This window comes from Hemiscyllium ocellatum, chromosome 26 (assembly GCF_020745735.1).
Source record: "Hemiscyllium ocellatum isolate sHemOce1 chromosome 26, sHemOce1.pat.X.cur, whole genome shotgun sequence".
In the NCBI taxonomy this organism is placed as follows: domain Eukaryota; kingdom Metazoa; phylum Chordata; class Chondrichthyes; order Orectolobiformes; family Hemiscylliidae; genus Hemiscyllium; species Hemiscyllium ocellatum.
The window spans coordinates 45,111,554-45,124,531 of NC_083426.1; the positions used below are offsets into that span (position 1 = coordinate 45,111,554).

A 12,978-nucleotide genomic window follows, 5' to 3' on the forward strand; every position below is an offset into this window, starting at 1 on the left:
GGAAAGGCATGTCTCATAATTACCATCAATAAACTGGTCAGGCTGGTATTAGTTAGAAACCCCTACTGGGCTTTGATAATCATCTGTGCTTTTACAAGACTTCTTGTGGAATTCTATGAAGCTTTATTCCATCTAGCTGAGTTGGGAATAGCTAGGGGAAATCCTTTACTGCAGATTTCTTTGGCACTCTCAAATAGCTCATGCAACTGTTTTTTCCTAGTCACATGAGAAATCCCCCCTTCTCAATGAGGATCACCCAAGATTCTGTCACTGGCTCAGAGCAGTTTTCTGAAAAAAATGTCAATTGGGCATCATAGAACAATCTTGCAGATTGAGAATTTTTTTTAAAAAAGGGTAACTGTTTTATAATAAAATGCAAGTCTGGTCTCGGGTTAACCTGGGAGCAACGCAATTGACTATCATTTATGGACTACAGAATGTATATTGTATCATCATAATTTATGGACTAAGATAGGAAAGTAAATTGTGAAAGAAATACAGGTAGTCTGCAAATGGACATATGTTAAATGAGTCAACAAAAAGTTGTAAGTTGAGTATAAGGTGGTAAAATATGAACTTTCCTTGTTTGGTAGGAATAGAAAGGTAACAATATTTAAATGGAGAAAGATTTATGAACTGGGAGGCATAGAGGAATCAGAGTAATCTGGCATATGAATCACAATGCAAGAACACAAGTGAGTAGGTATACACCTGATCAGAGTCATAGAGATGTACAGCATGAAAACAGACCCTTCGGTCCAAACCAACCATGCCAACAAGATATCCCAACCCAACCTAGTCCCACCTGCCAGCACCCAGCCCATATCTCTCCAAACCCTTCCTATTCATATACCCAACCAGATGCCTCCTATATGTTGCAATTGTACCAGCCTCCACCTCATCTTCTGGCAGCTTATTCCATACACGTACCACCCTCTGCATGAAAAAGTTGCCCCTTAGGTCTCTTTTACATCTTTCCCCTCTCACCTAAACCTAAGCCTTCTAGTTCTGGACTCCCCGACTCTAGTGAAAAGACTTTGTCTATTTACCCTATCCATGCCCCTCATTAATTTTGTAAACTTCTATAAGGTCTCCCCTCAGCCTCCGACGCTCCAGGGAAAACAGCCTCAGCCTGTTCAGCCTCTCCCTGTAGCTCAAATTCTCAACCCTGGCAACATCCTTGTAAATCTTTTCTGAACCCTCTCAAGTTTCACAATATCTTTCCGATAGGAAGGAGACCAGAACTGCACACAATTCTGGCCTAACCAATGTCCTGTACAGCCACAACATGACCTCCCAACTCCTGTACTCAATACTCTGACCAATAAAGGAAAGCATATCAAACGCCTTCTTCACTATCAATTTATTGATTAGTGCATGGAATAGATAAGAGGTACCTGAAGCTAGTCGCAAATCAATGAGGGGATGTCATAAGCAACAACCTAAAGGTACAGCTCGCCCTGTCCCCAAAGAGAAAATGGGTAGCGTTGCAAAATCTTGAAGTATTTAGATATGCATTTGCAATGCCAAGGCATTACAAGGTTTTGGGTTAAGTGCTGGAAAATGAAATTAGAATTGTTATGTGGTATTTTTCGACTAACGTGGATGGAGAAAGGCTGAAAGGTCTTTTTCTGTGTAGTAGATGTCTTTACCTTACAAGTAGGGGTGTTTTTGAACAGGGCATTGCAAAGGCCACACCTAGAGTTCTCTGCACATTTTCAGTTGCATTATTTAAGGAAATACTTAATTGCACTAGAAGCAGTGCAGAGAAGGTTCACAACTCATTCCTATGATTAGGTGGCTTTTTCCTAAGGAAAGGTGCGACAGGTTCAGCCTATACCTTTTTTTAAAAATTAGATTCTTTACTGTGTGGAAACAAGCCCTTCGGCCCAGCAAGTCCACAATGACCCTCCAAAGAGCAACCCACCCAGACCCATTCACCTAACCGGCACATCTTTGGACTGTGGGAGGAAAACGGAACACCTGGAGAAACCCATGCAGACACGGGGAGAACGCGCAAACTCCACACAGTCGCCCGAGGCTGGAATCAAACCTGGGACCATGGTGCTGTGAGACAGCAGTGCTAACCACTGAGCCACCGCGCCGAGAATGAGAAATGATCTTTTTGAAATATTATGGTGAAAAGACTAAAGTTAGGGGACTGTCTGACAACAAGAAGTCTCCCTTCAAGACAAAAGATGAGTATTTTTTTCCCCTGAGGACTAAGTGTCTTTGGAACTTTCTTCTCCAAAGTAGCGAAGGCAGGGTCTCTAAATATTGTTAAGGCGGAGACAGATAGATTTTGACCAACGAGAGACTCGAAGGGTGGTGCTGTGGTTATCAAGTGGAAAAAGGAAAATAGAGTTGAGACTATAATAAAGTCAGGCATCATCTTTTTTAAAGATTTGAAGGACAGAATGGCCAAATTCTGCACCTAAAAATGAAAATATATTCTTGCTTCTTACTAATAGCCTAACTCCAAAATATGTACTGTGGACAGTTGTTGAGGTTAACTTTCAAGTTTATTTGGGGTACTCTGTGAAGCCAGCCAATAGCCACTATCCAGAATAACACTTGTTTGTTGATGACACAAGTGAAAAACACTTGGGTGAGGAACTAATGGGCTGGTATGGAATCATGCACTACTGACAATAAGCATATTCACAAAAGAGGGAAAATGTTACACAATAGTGCATTTATATTAGGAGATAGTATCTTCACTGGAAAGGAAAAATAATTAATAATTAACTCCCTTTAAAGATTAACCTTGCACTTCGAAATGATTTTGGGCCCCTTATCAAAAGGTATACTGGAATTGAATCCAGTCTAGCCAAGGTTCACAAACCTGATACTGGGCATGGACGGACTATCTTATGACAGGAGGTTGAATAGATTGGAATATAGAAGGATGAGAGATGAGTTTATTTAAACATAAATGTTCGTTATGGGACTTGACAGAGCAGGTTCAGAAAGATTGTTTTCCCCTATGGAAGAGTTTAGTACCAGAGGGTATAGTTTCAGAATAAAGAGTTGCACATTTAAGACAGAGATAGAGGAATTTCGGAGTTACTAAGTATAATCAGGTCTGAGATATGGCTTGGAAGTGGCAGTGTTGGACTGGACTTCAAATCTTTAAAAATCACAACACCAGGTTATAGTCCAACAGGTTTATTTGGAAACACTAGCTTTCGGAGCAATGCTCCTTCATCAAGTCTGAGATAGACAGATTTTCAAGCAGCAAGGGAATCTAGGAATATGGAAAAAAAGCAGCAAAGTGAAGTTGGGGGCTTCAGCTCTGATGAAAAGTCATTTCGATTCGAAACATTAGCTTGCTATCTCCATGAATGCTGTCTGACTCACTGTGATCTCCAACATTTGTTGTCTTCAGTTTAGAATCCAGCATCTGCAGTAATGTGTTCCTACATTGAAGAATATCAGTCATGATCTCACTGAATGGCAGAACAGATGAACTAGAACAACCTAGTTCTGCTCTCAGGTCTTATGGCCTAACCTCAAATGTACAAAAAAATGCTAAGGAAGCTCACTGCTGCGCAAACAATTTGGGCACACCTAAATACCAACAACCACAGCTGATCATTAAGCAGCCCACTAGCACCTTCTCAAGGTCAATTTGGATAGGTAAATGCTAGTCCAGCTAATAATAGTCAAATCGCCAAAATAATATGAAGTAGTAGTAAGTAAATTATCCCCACTATTCAAATCCCCACACATATGATTAATATGCAAATAATTCCAGGTAGTCATCTTTACTTATTGCACTAATAGCCAGTTTCATATGGATCAATCAACAGCAGTTTTCCCAGTGCTATACCATCTATTAATATGTGTTGCATTGTGTTGTGTGCGCACATCTGTGTTTGTAAAGCTAATTCCGACATCTTTCCTTCGATTTGTCTAATCTATAAAATACCGTATTTATCTTAAACTTCAATCAAACCACCTTATATTCAAGGGAATGCACCCCTTTGTGTAATTCTCCTCAGATTTGAAGCCCTTGGATTCAGGTGCAACCCTGTGAATCTTTGTTTCTTTTCAACACCAATATATACGAGACATAGCACCCACAACTGCTTAGAATACTCAATGTGTGGTCTCACTAGAACTTTGCATAATGGAAACATTAATTCTTCTTTTATGTTTGGTCTAATTTTCTAGATATAATGGGCAATATTTAAACAGCCTTTTAAATATTTTCTCATCTGTTCATGATGATTTAATGGTGTGCGCACCTGGCCTTCCAGCTATCTTCTGAGATCAACTGTTTTGAGCTTCTCAAAGTATTTTGATCTATTACTTTTAGGTGCAAGAGCTTTAAACTTCTTGTACTGACATCCGTTTGCCACAGTTTTACCCATTCACCTGAAATTGAGATTTCATCTGCGTTTTGTTTTGAAATGATTCATTCACAAATGTGAAATTCACTAGCTCGACTAGCATTTATTGTCCATGCCTACCCTTACAATACTACTCCTTTTTCCGTCATCAACAAACTTAGACATGCAGCACTCTACTCCACTAAATCATTGACAAATATTGAATATTTGATGTTCCAGAGACACTTATGAAACACTTGAAAAAACATTCTGCCAATTAGTATTATAGCTCAATATCATGACTCACTCCAATCAGCCAATTTCATAACTGGGTCAAAAACTAACCTTCAAATTTTATGCATTTTAGTTCATCCCTTATTAAGGGTGGTGGAGGGGGAAAACTTAATCAAATTTCTGCAGCAAATCTAAAGACATGTGTTTATGAATTTTATCACAAAAAAATACTGTCGGGTTCCCATGCTTGTTCTATTTCTGATTATGTGAATATTTTCAAGGTGTTCAGTTACTCCACCTTTAGTTTACACACTTTAATCTTTTCACAGTAATAAATCTTCAGCTAACTCATTCATAATTCCCTACATCACAATTTTGATATCATACAAGTTTCCAACTAAAAGTTTTAACTCTAACTAAAGTTTTTACAAACTAGTTAAACATCTTATCTTTCACCTAACTTGTGGGAAACGTCTTTATAAAATGTTGTGCTAAGAACAAGGGGACTGGAGTTCAAAAATATGATTAACTCATCAATGACTTCCTAATCAGACTATGTATTTGCAAGTTAAGTTCTAGAAATTCTTCACAATACCATAGTTTCATGTTATTGAATATGTATACTCCTATTATCACAATATGGCATTGCAACACGCAGGGAAAAAATAAAACTTGGATTTAACAAGAATGAAATGCTGCAAAACAGTTGAAGCTGCTCGACAACTGAGAGAACACATCTCAATGCGGTAACAAGAATGGAATCTTCCATCTGCTTGAACATTAACTTGCTATAATGCAAGTGTTTAGATTTCTTGCGTCAAGATTGCCTTAACTCACAAGTGCATCTTTCCATATACAATGCGCTTTAGTAAAGCCAGCATTACAATTTTATTAAAATGGAAATTTTCCCAGTTACATTATTGAGCATGTTTACATCAAGGAACTGAATTTTACACCTTCAACAAGATGAAATTATTATCTGCATAAGAATCTGCATACAGTAGCAACTCTGTTACAGACTTTCCCATACAACAGCAACATCCATTTCAATAGCCAAGAAAGTAACGGTGTGTAATCCAAACAGTGATATTGCAGATACCATAGAAGTAACTTGGCAGTCACTAAAAGTTTCATGAAATGGTATAAGCTTCTAAACCAGTTTTGTTCACTTAACATCCCACATACAATAAAAAAAATCTAATCCACATTGCTTCTTTTCAGAGATGACCTTACTTTTCCCTCACATTTGGCATTTTGGACTGTTTTCCAACTGTTCCACAAAACACCTCTAACAGTTACCTTAAAACAATGAATTATATAATACTCTATCACGCTGGCACTGTGGAATCTGCACAAATTACACAGAACAATCACGACCATTATCAAGGATCTTTATGTTTTTGCTGATTTGTAATGAAATTATTTTTCACCCCATCACATCAAAAACTGATGTAATTTGAATAACAACTGCATTTGTAAATGGGTTAGATTAAACAAACTCAAACAATGTATAGTTATGGCTTTTATCTACTGCCTCAAGGTCATGCTTATTATGTAACAAAACAAAGAATTGCAGATATTAACGATCGGAAACAAACAAGAAAACAAATTATTGGAGAAACTCAGCAGGTCTGGCACACCTCAGGGGAGAAAACAGAGTTAGCATTTCAAGTCCAGCCACCTTCTTTAGAAAGGCAGAACTTCTTGGGCTAAACTTAATGCTTCGATTGTCTAGACTGAAATATCATTCTTCATTCAGAGAAGTGACCATTGCTTTTCTTTCCAATCAACTACTTATTCTTTCATACGCCCACCAAAACGTCACACTTTGTTCCTCTCACACAGGACTCCATTTGTGTTAAAATTCAGGTATGAACACTCATGTCACTGGATCATTTAAATATTTGATTGTAAAGAACTGCTCTTTAGGAATTTCTCACCATTGCCAATAAAATAACATTTTAGACATCAAATTAAGTATAATTTCTGGCAACACTTTTTAAAAAAACATTCTGCATATAATTCTGCCATCCTATTGGCTTAGTTATTTTGCGAAATTCATGCAGCCAATTTTCATCTTGCAACTCTTTCTCCAACTTCCATCTTTGTAATTATTTCCGTAGTTTTACAGATATTTAATAACATAGCAAGTATTAAGTGTTAATAGTTTTCTTTTGTCATTTTTTTACTCTACTTTTTTTCTCCTCATCCTTGCTGCTGTCTATTTCTTGTACATCTCAAATTATGTAAAGGCATATTTACACTGGTAGGATATTTAGTTTGTTGTACAAATGCAACTGTGTGACAATGGTGAGAAACATTCCAAGAGGTATCAGTGCCTTACAGTAGAATATAAAAATTGACACTCCAAGTGCAATTTTTTTTTTGTTTGTTGTTGAGAACTACTTCATGACCACACAATGCAAACCTCTCAGTATTCTGAAATTTTTAATCAATCCCCCTGACAATCCTTCTAAACTCTATCAAATAGAGACCCAGAGGCCTCAAATATTCCTCATAACAGGTCATTCATTCCCAGGACCATTCTTGCAAACCTTCTCTGGACCCTCTCCAACGCTAGCACATCCTTCCTTTAGATACCAGACTTAAAACTGCTCTCTATAATCCAACAGGGCTTAACTGAGCCTTCTCAGTACATGAGCTGAAAATGTGTTGCTGGAAAAGCGCAGCAGGTCAGGTAGCATCCAAGGAACAGGAAATTCGACGTTTCGGGCATAAGCCCGAAATGTCGAATTTCCCGTTCCTTGGATGCTGCCTGACCTGCTGCGCTTTTCCAGCAACACATTTTCAGCTCTGATACTCCAGCATCTGCAGACCTCATTTTCTCCTTCGCAGTACATCTCTACTCTTGTATTCTAGTCCTCTTGAAATGAATGTTGACATTGCATTTGGCTTATTAACTGCCAACTGAACTTGCATGTTACCCTTAACAGAATCCTGAATGGTGGACTCTCAAGTCTGTGCTTCAAGACTTTCCATTTAGAAAATAAACCTATACCTCTTTTCATGCTACCAGTAAAATATTAATTTTCCCACATTGTATTGAATCTAGTACTTCTTTGTTCCTTCTTCTTGCTTGCCCAAATTCTTCTGTAGCCTTCCAGCTCCCTTGACATTACTTGACCTTCCATATATAAATGTCACCTACAAACTCAATGCTCTCAGTTCCTCTACCCAGATCATTTAATGTATAATGTGAACAACTGTGATCCTAAAATGACTTCTGTAGAACTCCACTAGCCACCAGCTGCCAACTTGAAAAGACCCTTTTATCCCCACACTTTCCCTAATGCCAGTCAGTCCATCTTCTATCCATTCCATTACTATGGGCTCTTCTTTAGCAGGTTCCTATGTGACATCTTGTCAACGCCTTCTGAACATCCAAATACGATGCACTACTAGGTATTCCACAATCTCATCCTTAATAATGGACTCTAAAATCATACCAATGATCAAGGTCAGGCTAACCAACCTATAGTTTCCTGTCTTCCACCTCCCTCTCTTCTTAAACAGGGGTGTTACATTAGCCATTTTCCAGATCTCCCTGATTCACGACTCCTGAAAGACCACCAATGCCTCGACAATCTCCTCAGCTATTTCGTTCAGAACTCTGGGATGTAGTCCATCTAGTCTGTGACTTATCCACCTTCAGACCTTTCAGCTTTCCTAGTACCTCTCTCTAATGATAGTCATTACACTCACCTGTATCCCCTTACTGTCGAAGCTCTGGCACACTACTGGTATCTTCCACTGTGAAAACTGATGCAAAATAGCTATTCAATTCTTCAGCTATTGCTTTGCTCCCCATTACTATTTCTCCAGCCTCATTTTCCATTAGTTCTATTGTCCACTCTTGCCTCACTTACCTTTCAGATAGAGAAAAACTCTTGCAAATTTTTTATTAGCTAGCTTACTCTCATATTTCATCTTAGTTCTTTTTTTTGGTAATTGTCTGGTTTTTAAAGACTTTCCAAACCTCTGGCATCAGACTAATCTTCATCACATTTTATGCTTTTCCTTTTCCCTGTATGGTGTCCTGGACACTCCTCGTCAACCACTGTTGCCTCATCCTCCCCTTAATACATTTCTTTCTTGGGATGAATTTTCTCTGTGCCTCCTAAATGAGACCCACAAACTCTTACTTTTGCTGACTCCACTTAGTACTCTTCCCTGCTGTCTCCCCTTCCAATCAAAGGTGGCCCCTCCTCTCATGTCTTTATAGTTACCTTTACTCTATTGCAACAGCATTACATCTAATTCCAGCTTCTCCCTTTCAAACTTCAGGGTGAAATCTATCATGCTGACAGTCATTGCCCCATAGGGGTTCCTTCACCTTCAACTCCCAAATCCCAAAACAGCTCTCATGCTAATATCCCCAGAATCTGAACTAATTTTTCCCACATCAAATTTTTGAGTCATGCATAAACCCCTCTGTTAACCTAATGTCAATTTGCTCATAATGCAGGTAGGAATCAGAGTGCACCCTTTTTGATTCCGATTTTGAATTTAGTTTTGGCAAATCATATTTCCTCAACAGAACCTAAATGGACAACGAGAACTAGATCTTTCCCTTCCCATTCCAAGTTCTTCTCCAGCCCAGATGAGATATCCTCTAAACATGGACACCAAGCAGGCAGCACATCCTTCGGTACTATTCGCCTGATAATACTATTCCAGATTACAACTACATTTCTCTTTTCTCTCCCTACCCATCTTCCCTTCCTTCCTCTCCACCGCCACCCTCCATTGCTCCCTGGTCAGTTCGCTCATCCTTCCTGCAGTCCCCACTCTCCGTCAGTAAGGAGCAAAAATCTCAAACCTGTTAAACAAGGTCAAGTGTCAGACTCCTTGATCCCTTGAACCACCTCACTTGTAGCCACACCCTCCTGTCCCTGACTACTGATCAAATGACGTAAATCAATCCTGAGCCAGAGTTCCTCAAGCAACCAACACTGCTACAGATGTGGGCACTATAAACCACAACAGAGTCCACCAGCTCCCAGATCATGCAGTTATAACACATTGCCTGGCCCACCATCATTCTTAAATTACTTAGTTCTTAACTTACTTTGTATAAATTTTGTATTCGTCTTTTAGTTGGTAGCCTGGAAATATTTTCCTTATTTACCTTCAATCTGAATGTAACTTATAATAGTAGCTATCACCAACCAATAAATTTACAGTTGACCTGTGAAGTCACTCTTTTTGTGCTGAGTTCCTGATTCTGACCTTCAATACTTTGTTTAAAAACAACTTGACAAACAATTAGACCAAACAAGCAAGCAAAAAACATCTCTTCTTTGATGTACTGAATTCCCTCCCAATTCTGAGTCTCGCTCAGGATGTGATCTCTTCTTTTAGACCCTGCAAAGATTACTGATCCTACTGATGTAAATGTACAACATAAAGCTTAATTCAGATTTTCTACCAGCAACCTTCAGCCAGAAGTGCCAAGTGGATGGCATCTGAGATGGATCAGTCTTTCGCCAATTTGATTTACTCCACATGATATTAAGAAACTGTTGGAGGCACTGAATACAGCAAAGAATAAGGATTCCGATGACATTCTGGCAATAGCACTGAAGGCTAGCTCCAGAACTTATTGCTCCCCTAGCCAAGCTACTCTAGTACAACAACACTGGCACACAAACTACAATGTTAAAATTTGACCAAGTATGCCCTCTACACAAAGCAGGACAAATCCAACCAAGCCAATTACCGACCCATCAGTTTACTCTAAATCATCAATAAATTGATGAAACGTGTCATCAATGCTATCAACTAGCATCCGTTTAGTGACGCCCAGTTTGGGTTCAACCAGGGCCACTCGGCTCCTAACCTCACTTCAGTATCTGTAAAGTCCAGGAATTCCCTCCGGCAGGGCACTGTGGGTTTCAAGGCAGCAATTCACCGCCACCTTCTCCAAGGCAACTAGGGATGAGCAGCATATAAGGGAGCCCGCCAGCAATGCCCACATCTAATGAGTGAATTTTTAAAAAAATTTCTGAACTAGTTATCCTATCACACCCATACCAAATGTTGTGGCGTTAAGGAGCTCTGAATGCTCAGGGAAAAAGTAGTTAAATATTCAAAAAAAATACATGGAAGAGAAAGAATTCTCAACTGAGATGACCTTAGAGGTTTATAAAATTATGAGGGACATGGATAGGGTAAATAGACAAGGTCTTTTTCTTGGTTTAGGGAGGTCCAGAACTAGAGGGCACTGGTTTGGGGTGGGGGGGGTTTAAAAGGGACCTCACAGACAACTTTTTCAAATGAAGGCTGGTGGGTGTATGGAATGAGCTGCCAGACAAAGTCGTAGCGGCTGGTACAATTACAACGTTTAAAAGGCATCTGGATGGGTACATGACCAGGAAAGTTTAGAGGGCTGTGGGCCAAGTGCTAGCAAATGGGACTAGATTAATTCAGGATATCTGGTCGACATGGATGAGTTGGACCGAAGGGTCTGTTTCCATGCTGTACATCTCTATGACTCTAAAAGAAGTGTCCAATGTAAGTGATTGATCTCTGAAATATCAAACACATTTTCACCCTTCAGTCTCAGTTCCATGATCTAACTGCACACCAGGGATACCAGAGAATTTTAAATTCCATCAAAGACTCATTAAGAGGCTCAAATCTGGTGGTAGAAACAATTTTAATTGCAATGCTCTTGACAGTATATCAATAAACACCTGCTTCTACATATCTAAACAGCTAGAAACAGAAATAGTCACATCAGCGCAGATGGGAGTCATTCAGCCCATTGAGACCATGCCAGCTCTCCATACAGCAATCTAGTCAGTTCCATTTTTATGCTCTATCCCAGCAAGTATATTCCCCCAAGTGCAGACACAATTTCTTTTTGAAATCATCATTTGTCACTACTTCCACCACCTGACAAGTTCCAGGTTTTCTCCACTTGCTTTGGAAAAAATATCCTTCTTCACTTCCCCCTTGTAGCTAAATAGATAACAGAAATGTACAGAAAGAAAAAATTAATGAGCTAGACTAGCTAAGAAATAATGGCGTGGGCCCAAGTGGAGCATACATGTTGGCATGGACTGATTGGACTTTATGACCCATTTCTGTGTTTTACATTCAACATAAACGATCAGAAAATATTATTAAACTTTTCTGAAAATGTTCACATTTTGTCAAAGGTACCCCATGAGAAACACTTCGTGCAAGTCTTTGTTTTAAAGCAAATTGTGCCTACCTGTGTTCTTTGTGTTCCAATAACTGGCAATCCCGACATGTCAGTTTATCACATGTTTCACAAAACAGTTTCAACTGTTCTTGTTTATGTATAGGACAAAACACAGGTCGCTGACTGGGTGCTCCTACAGCCTCTATAATTTAAGAGAGATTAAATTTACAAATGATATACAGCTTCCAAAGTGAATGTAGATTCTTATAAGTAGCAAAGTGGTGCAAAAACCCTTTGTATCTTCCTATTTTAAACTTATTCAGTGCATTTCTAGTTACACGTATCTTTTATTTATCCTATTTCACCAAAATAAGTCATCAGCATGGGGAAATAAAATCAATTTCAATTACACGATCAGCAGCAGAAAGAATAGTTGAGACTTTATGACAAAGCAGTCATCACATGTTCAAGTCCCAACCACAGGTATGTTATCTGCACAAGTGCTGAAACAAAAATAGAAATGGCTGGCAAAACTCGGAGTCTGTCAGTATCTGTAGAAAAAAAGTTAACATTTTGAGTTCAGTGACTCTTCTTAACTGACAGTAGCTCAAAAAAGGTTGAGCGGATGGGGCAGCAGGGAGCCGAGGAGAGGGGAAAATATGAAATGGGTAGATAAGCATGGAGATAATGGATGAGTCAGTTTTGCTATTACTCATCTTTCATTAACACTAATTGGCAGAATGTGATTGGTGAATTGGGAGTGCCGTTTCTAAAACATGAACTTGTCAAACATGTGTTGGCCATAATGCAATTAGATCGCAAACAATATGTGCTATTTGTGTTGCTCGATTTTTGAATAGCACGGGGTCGCACGAACTTGTCATGTTATAGAAAAAATAATTGTAGCCGACCAGGACGGAAGAAAAAGTGAATAAGTGATATGAGCTAACTGAGAAAATGGGCAAGTTGTGTTAAATCTAATACAATGTAAATTTGGCCGAGAAGCATGTAAGGATGGGTGACTGTGCTAAAAGCAACCTATGTCATAACACGACTGGGTGAAAAACATGGAAAGATGGAATCACATTCTTAAGTTATTGAACTCGTTGTTCAGTCCCAATGTCTGCAGAGGTCCCAAATGGAAAATGAGATGCTATTCTTCGAGCTTGCACGGAGGGTCTCTGGAATGCTGCAACAGAAATATTTGTGTGGGAACATGGTGGCGCATTGGAGAGGCAG

General features: G+C 39.1%; 1 protein-coding gene across 2 annotated transcripts in view; it reads right to left on the reverse strand.

The window, feature by feature from the left end:
- trim33 (tripartite motif containing 33) overlaps positions 1 to 12,978 on the reverse strand; it is a 150,659-nt gene that overhangs the window by 60,481 nt on the left and 77,200 nt on the right. For both annotated transcript variants that reach the window (XM_060845572.1, XM_060845571.1), the window contains exon 4: positions 11,809 to 11,941. In XM_060845572.1, the coding sequence (XP_060701555.1) occupies positions 11,809 to 11,941 (133 nt within the window). The remainder of the gene's footprint in view (positions 1 to 11,808; positions 11,942 to 12,978) is intronic.